Source organism: Ruditapes philippinarum, unplaced genomic scaffold, assembly GCF_026571515.1.
Source record: "Ruditapes philippinarum isolate M1 unplaced genomic scaffold, ASM2657151v2 ctg64_1_1_1_1, whole genome shotgun sequence".
Classification (NCBI taxonomy): domain Eukaryota; kingdom Metazoa; phylum Mollusca; class Bivalvia; order Venerida; family Veneridae; genus Ruditapes; species Ruditapes philippinarum.
In genome coordinates, this window is record NW_026859760.1 from 75,785 (window position 1) to 90,348 (window position 14,564).

Here is a 14,564-nt window from a genome sequence, read left to right on the forward strand (position 1 = left end):
AGGAATCATGGGTTCGAGCCTAAATTGGGTAACAACCATGTTTCTTCATATGACACCCGTACTGGTTGGTTCCAGGAAGCGGACTCAAAAGTGATTGATATAAGTTGCAAGAACTTGTTTAGCAATCGAGCTTAAATAAATAGGTTTTAACCAAATAGGTGAAAGTCAAAATAAGTTTACATTTTGCCATAGGTCCTTTCAATTTTATAATTTATTTTGCATGAACGATGAATAATTCACGTGGCCCAAGGAAATTTCTGTCAATATCCATCAGAATTTACCTTTAACATTCAATTTTATAAAAAGAGTTGGGCAGTTGTTTGTTTTGTTTAAGGCAGATTTATATGTTACAAATAGGGAAGGAACAGTGCAGTTAATGATCAGACAGTACAGATGTGTTGTCTGATCTAATCTGCACTGAATGCATGCATGATGGGTAAAATCTGTTGCCCTCAACAGACTAAGCTAGGGTTAATAAACTGGTATTACTTTAAATCAATTCCTGTTGTTGATTAACAATAATATCAACACATTTATAAATATTGACTTGCCTCAAAAATAATTCAGCTGCTCATATCAGAAATATTTGCACAGTTTTAGTAACTGTGACATTTCTGCACCAGAAAGCTATAACATGGTCATATGACCTTGACAATATCATTCAGAAAATCTAAACAAGAAGGAATTAAAGTTTTAAAATTAATAAACAATGTTGTAAGCTAGAGTTAAAGAGAACATTAAATTTAGCAAGCTGAATTCTTTTTCAACAGATGTGTTAAGTAGCTATAAAGTTAGTTTCTGACACAAAATCCTGTCACGGCACTTAGAGGCATGCAGCAAAAATTCTTCACATGCTGGAACAGAAAGAAATTACCCTTTGCCCCCTGTTTAGAGCCAGTTGGGGGCCAACAGGTCCATAGTCGGACCAGGCTCTGTACTGCTTGTAGCAGCTTGATTAGTGAAATCCCTTAAACTTTGAATGGACTGTTCCAATTTCAAAGCAGGGCAAATCCATTACACAAATTTAGCAGGTTTAAGGGTTAAAACTCAGAAAAGAAAAGCACAGAAAGAATTTAAAAAAAACTCAGGAAAGAAATGAAAAACTCAGAAAAGTAAAGAAAAAAACAGAAAGTACATAAAGATTTAATATTTGAATGTTTTCAGCTGCTGAGTATTGTAAGAAGCTGAAGTCAGAACGTGCCCAGATGCAGAACGAGGCTGATATCCTGAAACAAGAAATAAACTCTCTAAACCAGGCTATTGGGTAAGGCAAATTTACGTTGTTCAAGGTGATTTTAGAATGTATGCTGCAAAATATAATTCTTGGGTAATGTTTATTAGTACTGCTTAAGCTTAGGGGATGGTGGCAAAATTTCTGTGATGAAATTGATCTTGAACATTGAGTGTAATTTTTGTCTCTCGACACCAAGTCAAAAATCTTGTGGGATAGATAAATTGTGGGTCACTTGCTGAGGAAATTAGTAATTTCTGGTGAGTTACCAAGGAAAAGCCAGTTAAATGGACCGCAATGGAGATATGACCAAAAATGTGTTGATATTGGCGTGAAAACCAAAGAAGCAAATAAACAGTTATAACAGAATGATCATTTAATAGCTAGTGGATAAAATTTTGGTTTTGTAAAAAGAAAAACTGTTACTCCAGTGGTCCATCTGTTGTATTTCATGTTATGTTTGCATTTAGACTGAAAACATCAGAAAGTCGAGGCCAAATGGAGAGCTAATGCTTATAAAAAGAAACAAAATTTAGAGGAAATACAAAAAATGATTGTTATTATGGTATTTATATTGGTGTAAATGTACATTTTCAGTGTGTGTCAGTCACAGTTACCGGCTACAGGCGTGCCTGTTACTAGGCAACGAGCAGATCAGATGAGAGAAATGTTTGAAGAATACGTTAAACAGAGAACATTAACAAATTGGAAGTTTTGGATTGTATCCTTTGTAAAGACAGTAGTACAGTACCATGTCTGTTGTGTAACCCTCTGTGGAACAGTCACCTGTTTTAAAACAACAGTACCAGTTTTTCCAATCTCTCAGCAGCAACCAAAATCTTTCCTCTCCCAAAAGACGGCAGAGATTTCACAAAATAATGTGTTAAAAGTCAATTTAAAAACGAAACAAGCAACATGATTTAATTTCTAGGAATTTTCAGTGTATTTATATCGAGTAAATAAAATCTCCAATGTAATGAAAGAAAATGAATTAAAGTAGAACAAACATCCGATATCAGATCCTTATAGTCTAACTATATTGTGGGGTGGGTGTGCTAGTCTTCTTTTGCAGTTCTTTAGGGAGTGTAACAACTATATGATTAAAATGGTCAATTCAGACACAAGCCCTGTATTGCTGGGTCATACCATCCTAGTGTTGAAAATTACCTTGCCTCAGAATTCGCTTGTTTTTACAGAGATTGCATAGAAAATTTAAAAAAGCAACTAAAAATAGAATTTTCCTTTACAGATTAAAATCATCCTTCATGAATGGAAGACTTGGAGCTAAGACATCTATTTTGCAAGTAGCATAACCTATTTTAATGTAAATTATAGGGGAAATGTACGGTGATATTTGGAAAATGTTGATATTTGGAAAATGTTGATAAAGAGATAGTTTATAGATTTGATAAGAAATGATGACAGAATGTTAACATATAAGTTGCCTGGCATGTACTTATAAACACATACTGACACAAAACAGCTGTATTAAATTGGTCAGGTCACGGAAAATATGATAAAAAAAACATGTGAAACTTGCCGACAGAAAATCAGGTAATTATAGCTCAGCTGTCTCTTTGTAGATTTAATTATATATTGAAGCTGTACGTAGAATCTGCCTATCCTTATTGAAGTTGTTAGTTACTTAATAACTTACTGAAAACCTATGCTTTACTCCCGCTCCCTCAAAATAGTCTGTTGATAAACATGCTTGAAGATATGGTATGAAAAAGTGAATATATATGGTTGAATTTTAGATTTATATAATGTTAAATTTTGAAGGTCTCTACATTTTGTGGGTCTGAATTGATTTATATATCCAGGGATATTATTGTTTTCACATACTCTTAATGTGTTTTTTAGCAATGTTTGAACCTAGGCTTAAACATTTTTCATTTTTTCATGCCGTAGCCATGGACACTACATACATGAATATTAGCTCAAGATCGTAATTTCAAAATTGATACCACAAATTATTTATTTAACACATTTGAATAAAATTTGGATGGGGGTAACTGTCTCTATGACTTTGTTGAGATAAAAAATTGATACTTTAAGTAAGTGATGATTATGAAAGTTGAAATGAGTTCATGTTCGGTTATAGGGAATGTCCCTCTTTAACACTTATGATGACATCTTGACCCCTCAGGACTAGTTGACTTTTAGGTGGCTTTTGAATTTACTCCGGAATTAAGAATATTTTGGGTTTTTCCCAGCAGATCCGGAAGTACAACAAAACTTTTACATTTACAGCTTCAAAAATAAGCGCAACCGGTTGACTTATTTAATGTGACCGGTAGTGCACCTTGAAGCTATAACAGTAAAAGTTTGTACTGAAGAAAAAACTTGGAAAAACCCACATTTGCCAGGTTCCAGATAACATCTTTTATTGTAGGACATTTCCTATATCAGTCTATAACCAAAAATTCACAACTCATAGAGATGACTTTTAAGGTATTTCACAGAAAGTTTCTTCATTTTCATCTTTGATGTTAAATACCAGTACACCAGATTTTGTAGTTTACCAGACTAAAAGGTTCAAAGTGAGCTATTGGTAGTGCATGCGGGGGAGTCCATTGTTTTAGCATTGAGCTTTATTTACAACAAGATCCTACAGATAGGTGATATGAATTAATGGTATATTTAGTGATATATTGGTTATCATCAAAATTAGATATGTAATATAATGGTAAACATTAAAATCAATGGTATATTTAGTACAGGGTGTATTGTTTTGAGTCTAAGAATAGATTTGTGTAACATCTTGTTACGGAGAAATATTGGTGAGAAAAAAAACCCAGCTCTGTTGCAATGTTCTCGTCTGAATAGATTAATCCTTAATATAAGATTAGGTATACAATCGTATACATTATCTTTGATTTGCTTTCATTCTTGCAGACTGCTGTTTCATGTACCTTAATGAGGGCAAAACGAGGGCCAATCATGATATAGCATAGTTCATTCACAATACTTTTCTCCAAGGTCTATGTGCATGTTGTTGTGTATTTTGTTGCAAGTAAATAATATCTTATAATCAATGCACTCTGTCACTGGATGTGGACAGAAATTGTCCGCATAAGTTAATATATGTATGATGCATTAAGCTCATTTGGGAAAATTGTCAGTCATTTTCAGCAAGTTCCCAAAAGCTATGTCAATATTTAAACTTTTGTGGTAAATTTTGATCAAACTTCATAGGAATCACCCTTAGGTGGTCACCTACAAAGGTTTTATAAATGCTTACAGTGTAAAATTATATGTATGTCAAAAAAGCCAAAAGTAGTTTTCAAAAATTAATTCTTAAAAAATCTCGATTAAAGGTCTTCAATATGCACTTTGCAATATTTCATTTACTCACTCGCAAAAATTGCAGGCCTTGCAACACTTCAAATGGATAATTGTAATTCTTAGTAATTTTAGTTATTTTTTCATGAATGAGTCATCAGAATTATACATGTCTTTATACACGGCATATATCATAGTAGTATTATTACATCATTTATGTCATAGACAATTTCATATACCAGGAAATCTAAAGTGTAACCTTCACAGAGTGGCCGTCTGTAGAGAAGTTACCACTTGATGTCAACAGTTTCAGCATTTTTCAAAGTGGACGTACGTTTTGTGTTAGGTTTACCTGAAGCATAACAATATAATGATAATAATAAATTGTTTTTCCTTAACTAAGCTACAGTTTTCTTTGGTGATACGGAATTTGTTCGAGTCGTACAACACGATGGTGTCCACTGCTAGCGTAGATGAGTTGTGTCGTACAGTGCTTGCATGGTTAGACCAACATTGCTCTTTGCCATCCCTTAGACCAAGTGAGTATTGCTCCATTGTACCCTGAAGTGTCAATAATATTATTGTATTTTTAGGATTGCAAATAATGTTTAAGTTTTATTCTGTTCTGCAGTATTTCCAAATATGATTATGGTAAATAAACCAAGCATGTGTTAAAACTACCATTAATGATTATAAATAAAAAGTATTTTTAATATAGAGGTCGAAAGTCAAGGACACATAGTGTGACCTTCAATGCAAACTAGAATTATAATCACAAGAGCCTCTATGTGGTGATGGGCGCCACCTTTGAAACCCATGCTATTCACTGCATTGAGTTAAAATCTTAACAGGAATATTAGGATTCATTAACCCTTTACCTCATATATATATATATATATATATATATATATATATACGCAAAACAACCCACTTTCAACCCCCAACCCCCCCCCCCCCCCCCCCCATCCCCTCTTTTTAGGCCTCAAATAGTGAAAAACTGCCCTATTTAGGCCCCAAAGACTGTTTTTCGTCTTTGAGAAATGTTGTAAAAAAAGTGACCACTTTTTCGGCGCGGCTCCCCATCCAAATGATACATCAGGGTGTTGCCCAAAGGGGGATGTGCCCCTTCTGTTTGGGGGGTTTGAAGGGGGGCGGAAGTCCCCCTCATTGCCAAGAAAATTTTGGACTTGAAATGACCCCAGATCGATAATAAGGTAACGTATAACCAACACTGAAAAGCATTTGACTCTATCTCAATCCATTGAGAAGTTGCAGCACTTTGAAATCAATTTTGATGGAAAAAAATCAACGCAAAATAGTGTTTTTTGGCAATTTTGAGATGTCCCTCATTGCCATGGTAACAGAAAATTTAAGCCTGAGCATGTTGTTACAAAGGCAATGGTCCAGTCAACATTTGTGCCAAGTTTGATTAGTATTGAAGCAGTTTTTATATTTTTCTAGCAATTTGAACTTGTAACGGGAGAAAGACCATTTGCCCCTCATTGCTGTGACGGAGTTTTCATTCTTTCTTGTGAGGAAGCTGTCCAGGTGCTTACTGAATGTCAGTGGGTCTACTCTCTCTGGTTCCCATTCCTGCCTAAATTAATGCACGCAAGGGCACCTGAGGTCTTCCGCCACTAGAAAAGTCTGCATGGTGCGACATTTAACCCAACCAAAAAACAAAAAAGAAAAAAAACCCATAGAATTGCAATTTTAAATATCTCAGCTTACTGAAATAATCATTTAATTTGTAATATTTTTAGTTGTGTCCGATTCCATGAGACACTTGAGTACAACAACAAGCATCCTGTCTGATCCAGCGCGAGTCCCGGAGCAGGCGGCGCAAGCGGTGATAAAGAGGCAGAAGCATCAGAGTGGGGACACTTGAAACAACGCGACAAAACTTCGCCACGCTTGGCTTGGATTTTGAAAGCTATTTCATAGCGTTTGACAAACGTTGAAAAGAGCTGAATGACAATGCAAATTTACTCACTACAAGAATAGTGCCTTACTATGTCATTAATCTAGAGTATCCTCGAACGTCGCTGATGTCATATCGTCAACAAGGAGTAATGTGAAGGTCGTATGTGATGTTTTACAAAAGTGTGATTAACAATTCACTTATAATCATTACAGTTTGACTGGAAAATGATTAATTTGATAGACAGCTTCAAGAGGCATTAGACTTATAAATTAAGGTTGTTACGATAAAATACTGACTTGACATAAGTTTATAGGGTAATATAGGATGAAGCAGTGTATGAACCAAACAAATGTATGTAAATTATGAAGCTAACACATTTTCATGCCTGTAAGATGAATTTCTTATAAAGCTGGTCAAATTATTAAATTAAAATCGGCCAGTCTCTGCTTCGCGCCTTTTGTACTATGACCAGTTGATATTTTTTGGGATTTTTTATATAGAACGAAAATACTTGTGTAATTAAATATGATTATATTATAATGACTCAAAATATGCGTCACAGGAAGTTGGAAATCATTATGATATTTACACGTTGATGTACTTGTCTAAACTTTAAATGGACGGGTCCAGCTTCCATTTTCGGGAATGATCATTATCAATTTTGGGGATATCAGGATGAAAATTTGAAGCTGGTCAACCAACAGTATAGAGGGCAGTCAGACTGCGTACATGTGCAGGCAGGTACGGCCGTATTCTGGTGGCAAAGGCTAATTATTTTCGGTCCCTGCAGGTTTACGGATATTCATGCTCAATGTAGAAGGAATCATATAGGGCAATTGTTTTTGCTTTGTTGCTTTATAAAAATAGATATGAATTGTTAAAATACTGATATTGTAAATTTTTTAGATGAATTTAATTGTAAAAACAATGTAATTTATGATACAGGGAGATTTTTCTGTACAGATTGTTGGTTGTATAATTATTTAGAGATGCAGAATAGATCTGTTCTGTAATTTTTTTTGGAAGCTTCTCAGAAATTTTTTTGATGGGACTATAAAGTTGCTGGATTGTTGTCCTTTCATGCCAACATGCCATGTCTCATAAATCCTTCATTTAATGACTGCTATCATAGTATTTGATGGGTTGGTACGATCCATGAACTAAGGCGTTTCTGTTGTCCATACATTTTTGATGGGATGGTACCATCCATGAACTTAGGTGTTAACCTTGCCCATACATATTAAATGGGTTGGCACCATCCATGAACTGCAGCATTAATGTAGCCCATACGTAATTGATTGGTTGGTACCATCCATGAACTGCGGCATTGACATTGCCCATACGTAATTGATGGGTTGGTACCATCCATGAACTGCGGCATTGACATTGCCCATACGTAATTGATGGGTTGGTACCATCCATGAACTGCGGCATTGACATTGTCCATACATAATTGATGGGTTGGTACCATCCATGAACTGAGGTGTTTATGTTACCCATACATATTTGATGGGTTGGCACCATCCATGAACTGCAGCCTTTCTGTTGAGTTTGTGGTTGATTGATCCATTAATTAGGCTATAAATAGATCAAGGTTTTATATAAATAGATCATGCTATGGTCAAGGTCATCAAAGCTAAAAATAGATTTTTCTACTTTTTCCCATAGACCATGTTTTTTTTCAAAACACTCCGTCAAATCAATTCCAGGAGAGCTTCTATATTATTGTTACTACGGTGTAATATTCATGTTTGTAATGGATATATTGTAAATATTATTAAGGAGTAAATACATTTATAAAACTAATTTAATACTTTATTTGATATGTTGACATTTTTTATTTGCAATAAAGTACAGAAATGTGATATTTATTTTGCGCCTCTATCTGGAGGCTGTGGGGATTTTGGGCAGGCACAATGACATGTTCTTGTTCATATATAAATACAGTCATTTATGATATCTAACCATCATTTAGTTAAAACTAAGACATTATGTATGATGATGTGCTTGAAATAATGCACAGAAGGGGCACCTGAGGTGTTTTTTTCCTCCACCTGTAAGGCTGGAAAGTCGCCGTATAACCTTTACAGTGTTGATGTGACATAAAATCCAAGAAAAACAAACAAACTGTCAGCTTTGTATAATAAAATCAAAAAAGATCAATTTTGCTTTGCTCAGATATGAATTTTGACACAGAAAAAGAAAGATGTAACAGTGAGCTGTTAAGACTGTACATTGTACATAAGATCTTGGGCATTAAATACAACAAATATCATATCACTTGAGACTTCAAATTCTAAACATATATCCTTCCAAAAAAATGGCTGGTTAAAGAAGCAGGCCTCCAGATTCATGCTAATTGTCATGAAAATTTTGAAAATGCATTTAGAAGTAAAATATTGTGTTACCAAAAAGTTACCAAAAGGAAGCAATTTACACATTAAAAACAGCACTCGCAACCCACGTAAATTACCAAAATGAGGCTAATCTGTTTGAAAATATCCTTTACTGCGTTAGTAAAGCAGTAGAAATATGGTTATAAATACTAAAAAATCAATCTCTAATTACACATAACATGTAAATTATTAATTAAATCTTGAATCTTTTTTACATTTCCTAATATCTTAGTATATTATTCTCAGGTTTGATTTTTATTGAAATATTTTGACTCTTCTGGAGGTATGTAGCTTTAATTTAGACCTGCTATTGTATTTGAAATATGTTTTGACATATGTTACTTTGACAAATGTCTGTATTGAGATTTTATAGTTTTGTTTTTTTTTCTTTCTAGGAAAAACCGATATAGTTTCACATGTTTTCAGTTCAAAATGAAATATTGTTTTTCCCCAAGTATAATGATGTCTGACTACTGTCAACATGTGAAACATCTGTAATCACGGTCATGTTACATGTACATTAATGCTGGTTCCCTTGTTAAGTACATTAATGCTGGTTCCCTTGTTTACCCGTTTAGAGCTAGGAACCAATCTTTTAAGTTACCAAGTGCATGAAGTTGATAGATCTATCTGTCTACCTTCCATTAATGTCAAACCCCTTGTGGGGATGTAGACATGACGAGACAGCTATGAGATACAAGGGAACCCCGAGAACCAGTCCCTAGCTCTTATTGAATAGACAGACCCCTTGGTTATTTTACATGTTCAGTGTATAGCAAGGATTTCTTGGATTTCTTACCAGTACACCTCTGGGTAGGTGGGAAACATTGAAAATGTCTCTGAAAAATCCCAAGGTTGTTACCCAGGATTGAACCCCGAACCTCAGGAGTAACAGTCAGTGGTCTAATCAACTGAACTATTGCGCCACCTGATGTGTTAGAATAAAATAAAAAATTATTTTCTTGCATTGTACTGTGGTGAATTTCTAAGAAAAGGTAAAGATATGACAATGTTTGCTAAAGTGCCCTTAGATCTTTCCGGTCTGCTGAACAAGATGGCTGTCAGAGTTAAAAATAGAACAACATCTTGTTGGCAATAATTGGACAGATGTTAATGTTTTTTACAAAATCGTGTGTAAATGGTAAAACTTGTTTTTGAGTGCCGCACAAAAATTTGTATGTTAATATTTTACATTCGTGTTTTTTTCTTGTTTATGTATACATATGTAAGAGAGACAGATGTTAGGAAGTAAACAAATATGTGTAGTTTCAATGGCAACAAGATTTCTTTGAATTTTTTGGATTTTTTTCTTCATACATACAAATCCAATGATTTTTTAAGTTTTTGTTTGTTGTTTTTTTTTTGGGGGGAGGGGGTTGAAAAATTTGATCCAAGTGAATGACTGATTCAGAAATCCTGTGAGATTCGTAGTCTTGTATGTTAGGTGGAAGAATTTGGTGGGTGCCTCTTTGGAAGGGCACCTGAGGTCTTCATCTACCAGTAAAGCTGGAAAGTCGCCATTGACATGACCTGTGTTGGTGCAATGTAAAACCCAATCAAACAAATGAATTAGTTCCATAAGATTCTAAGTGATTAATATAAGTTGCCAGAATTTGTTTCACAAGTGAGCTTAAATAAATGTGTTTGGACTATTGATTTTAAGTAAAGTTTCATTTTATTTATTTTGAACGAAATTTAGTCCAATTTATTTTAAATTATGATTTTTAGATCTGGATATATTTAGAAGACGAAGGATATTATTGCGTGTTGCATAAAAATATATGTCATATCATATGATAGCTACACATTATATGCATGTTAGCATGTATGTATGTATTAATATTGTGTAATAAACGTGATATAACTCAGGGTGTATTGTAGTCAACAGTTACACGTCTCATTTTTTTTTACTCGAAAGAAATACAATCATAGCTTTATATCATATACATTGTACACATATTTCAATATATTTAGATATACAACTAGAAATTAGTCATCCATTTTGTATTAGAAAGTCTGTATGTAATAAACTGTTATTGTGTTCCATATTGTCATGTGGCCATATTTGTACATTCATGTTTTTAGCTCCACTGTTTGAAAAATAGGAGGAGCTATTATACTCACCTCAGCGACAGTGCCTGCATCGCTGTCACACTTTGGTTAAGTTTTTGCGTGCAAGTTGGTATCTCTGAAACTATTAAAGGGAATGGGTTGAAACTTCACACACTTGACTGTGATTATCTAATATAATGGGCCAAGGTCCCATAACTCTGAGTTACATTCATAGAGTTATGCCCCTTTTCTTACTGTTAAGCACTGAGCGATGATAGTCAAGCGTGCCGTCTTACGGACAGCTCTTGTAGAAAACGTAGAATTGTGTTTAGAAAGATATTCATTCAGCGTTCTGTTATGATGAACTGAAATAGTCGATGACTAAGAGTATCTCGATAAAAATGTAAACAAGATCTTGTTATAAATCTTAAATTAGTTTGATTGAATCATTGAAGCTTTATGGGAATGTTCCTGTGGCGTTTTCTTCTTTTCAGAGGTGTTCAAAGAATTGTATTTCATGTGGAAAATTTGGTTGGAATGGAAATTCAATTATTGTTATATGAAACCACTTAGCCAAAACTATTCCATTTATTACAGCATTACCTGTATTATTGATATACCAATGGTCAATTTCTTTTCCTATGCTTTCACGTAGGTTTATTTAGGAAATATCACTGAAACTTCAAGTATACTTGAGCATGTGACATCTAGTTTTACTTGATGGATCTCAATAAAATATTGTTCTAATTATAACCTCACGGTCAAAATTGACAAACCACCCACAAGTCATTTCATTTTAGCTCACCTGTGCATGAAGTTTTAGATTATGTTCTTGTTGGTATTTATCGACAATTTCTTAAATAAAATTATAATCTTAAAATATGAGGAGTATAGACTGTAATTCATAGCAATGATTTGTAGCTGGTATGTAGTTATGTAGCTCCCCCCTCCCCGCCTCTTGTGGCTGAGGGGTGGCCTTTAAGGGTTGAGGCATCAGATTTGTATCCACCATTTATCCCTGAGTGATAATAAGAGGCTATTAAATTCAGAGTCTATGTTTCTCTTAGCTCCAGCAGGTGAGGTGGTTTTGACCACTGGTGTTGCTTTTAAGTTTGTAACACTCGAGGTTAGCCAAAGTCATATTTCCTGTTTCATTACCATATGACCGAACAAAACCAAACTAGTTGTGTAGCATTGTCTTATGGTCTGGTATAAAAGCAAAATAGAATAATTGCCCCAAAGGTAAAAAAATATGTATCCTGGAAATTTTTTATATTATATTACAATACAAAAAAAAGGCACATTAAAAATTTTCTGAGAAAATAATGTCCCATAGTCCTTAAGAACTTTTTGAAATGTTGTTGTTTTCGTTGTTTTTATTGACTCAGGTGAGCAATATTTGTCAAATTAGATCTCTTGCCAGGCCATGTACAGGTTTGTTAAATAAAATATAATGAAGAAAATAAAAAGAAGAGAATGAAAATACACCTTACCTTTTGTATATGACAGGTCAATTAATATTTCACTCCAATACACAGAATCAGTAAATTGGATGATTTATGAAATATTCACAAGTTTTAACATTGAACTTTACACAAATATGTATATACTAACAGTTTTAAAGTTAGGATTTCCAGAAGATTCTAAAATAGTTGAACTACCCAATTTGATTTGAAGCGGAAATTTCATAAATTTTTGCTGAAATGGTATTGTTGATTGAGATATAGGAAGGAAAAAGGAATAGTTTTGCAGGTTAGGGGAGAAATATTGATGGATTGTAGATATGTTAATTGTTCGCGAGTATTATATATGTTATGACGGCAATCACATGATAAGGGAGGGCGGGGGTGGGGGGGTGAGGTTACATTTTTTTTATGAATTTGTACATTTTTTTTTACAGACTAAAAACTAGTGTCTGATATACTATATATTGTTTTGAATTATTTATTTCCGTCTGTACAACATGATAAAAACTATATTGTATTGATGGACATATTCGTTGTTGAAAAAATTATATCTGTGAAACATTTTATGAAATTGTTGCTTTGTGCACTTTTATGTAATAAAATAATGCTAGCTTATCCACTGGTGTTGTTGAATTTATAAATACAGCCTTAAGATTGTTTGTTTTTTTGTTCACACTTACATAGGTAAAAAAAAAATTATTATGCAAAATAATATCCGGCCAGTTAATATGTAAAACTATTTAAAGCAGCATACCTCCAGATTCATGAAAATTTATAATATTGTCAGGTAGTCAAAGAAAGTAATTTACAAATTGCAAACCGCACTTTAAATCTACGAAAATTACCAAAAAATAGGTCAGAATATGCAAAATGATAATAGTAACATAAATTATTTCTTGATGTCCATTGCCGAGTGGTTAAGGTTAATGACTTCAAACCACTAACCCCTCACTGCTGTTGGTTCGAAATCCTGACAGGAACTTTGGATTCTTTCTTGTGAGTAATCTATCCAGCTAGCTTATGGAACGTCGGTGGTTCTACTCGGGTGCCCGCTTCTGCCTGAAATAATGCACAGAATGGCACCTGAGGTATTCCTCCACCAATAAAGCTGGATAGTCACCATATGACCTCTACTGTATTGGTGCGACATAAAACCCAACCAAAATAAAAAGAACAAACAAAGCAAAACTTTGCCTGCATCTTCACCTTGGACAAATGCAAAATCAAAGTCATTTCGGATTAAAACTAGGTACACGGGTCGAATTAAAGTACAACCTAGTTAAAAATCCACTGACTACTAGATCAAGGTAGTTGTATTAGGTTTACAATTTTAATCAGTGGCATAGATCAGATGAAAATCTTTATCTCCCTTTTAAACTAGTGCTTTCAATCTCTCACTGAATTAAATAAAAGGCCTGTATTTTTTCACAGTATTCCAATGGTCAAGGTCAAAATGACCTTTTAATTTGAAAACTATAACCATCCAATATTTGAAATACAATTTGGCCAAGAACTTTCAAACTTCATATTTATCGTATAAAATACCAGTAAAGTTACTGTGAACATTAGAGAAAAGGTCAAGGTCACTATAATTTAAAATTAAAAAATCTCTGGTCAATAGTCGGCTTCTATTCATGCAGTAACAGAAGTTCTGTTTGTTCCGGAGATCTTCAGCTTTAATCAATTGGAAGACTATCATATAAGGTAAGTCAGTGTGCTCTAATGATAAGTAGGTCAAAAGTCAAGGTCAAAGTGACATCATAGTGACCTTACAAGAATCGTCTGCTCAGAAACTGGAGTACTAACTGAAGCTGAGATTCATCTGATGTTTTGAGGTAATTTTGCAACCACAGCATCCTTAATCCATCACCTTGGCAGAGATTAACATCATTGAGTACCTTCCAATCTTGATGTTTTAATAAAGCTACATTAGTGAAGGTTGGTAAGTGTAGTAACAATAGAATGTGTAATCCTTTGATGTAAGGTTTAGGCAAATCTGTGTTACTAAATCTTTCAGATAAATTCAACAAGTGTGAAAATAACAGTTTCATTTCCTTTGTTTTTTTATATTAAGAAGCTTAATAAATGGAGGATATTGAATGAGTGTAAGTTAAATACTGAATTCATTGAATTTATTCAACAAGTTCTATAAATTCAGTAAGGAACTTACACAAATTTAATATTCTATTTATCACATTCCAAAATTTTGA

The 14,564-nt window shown here is 33.8% G+C and overlaps 1 protein-coding gene across 2 annotated transcripts in view; it reads left to right on the forward strand.

Annotated features, from left to right (window-relative positions):
* LOC132757827 (carbohydrate-responsive element-binding protein-like) overlaps positions 1 to 12,969 on the forward strand; it is a 70,998-nt gene extending 58,029 nt beyond the window's left edge. For both annotated transcript variants that reach the window (XM_060749269.1, XM_060749270.1), the window contains 4 exons: positions 1,165 to 1,264; positions 1,829 to 1,952; positions 4,926 to 5,055; positions 6,280 to 12,969. In XM_060749269.1, coding sequence (XP_060605252.1) covers positions 1,165 to 1,264; positions 1,829 to 1,952; positions 4,926 to 5,055; positions 6,280 to 6,404 — 479 coding nt within the window. In that variant the 3' untranslated portion in view covers positions 6,405 to 12,969. The remainder of the gene's footprint in view (positions 1 to 1,164; positions 1,265 to 1,828; positions 1,953 to 4,925; positions 5,056 to 6,279) is intronic.
* Positions 12,970 to 14,564: the final 1,595 nt, after the last annotated feature.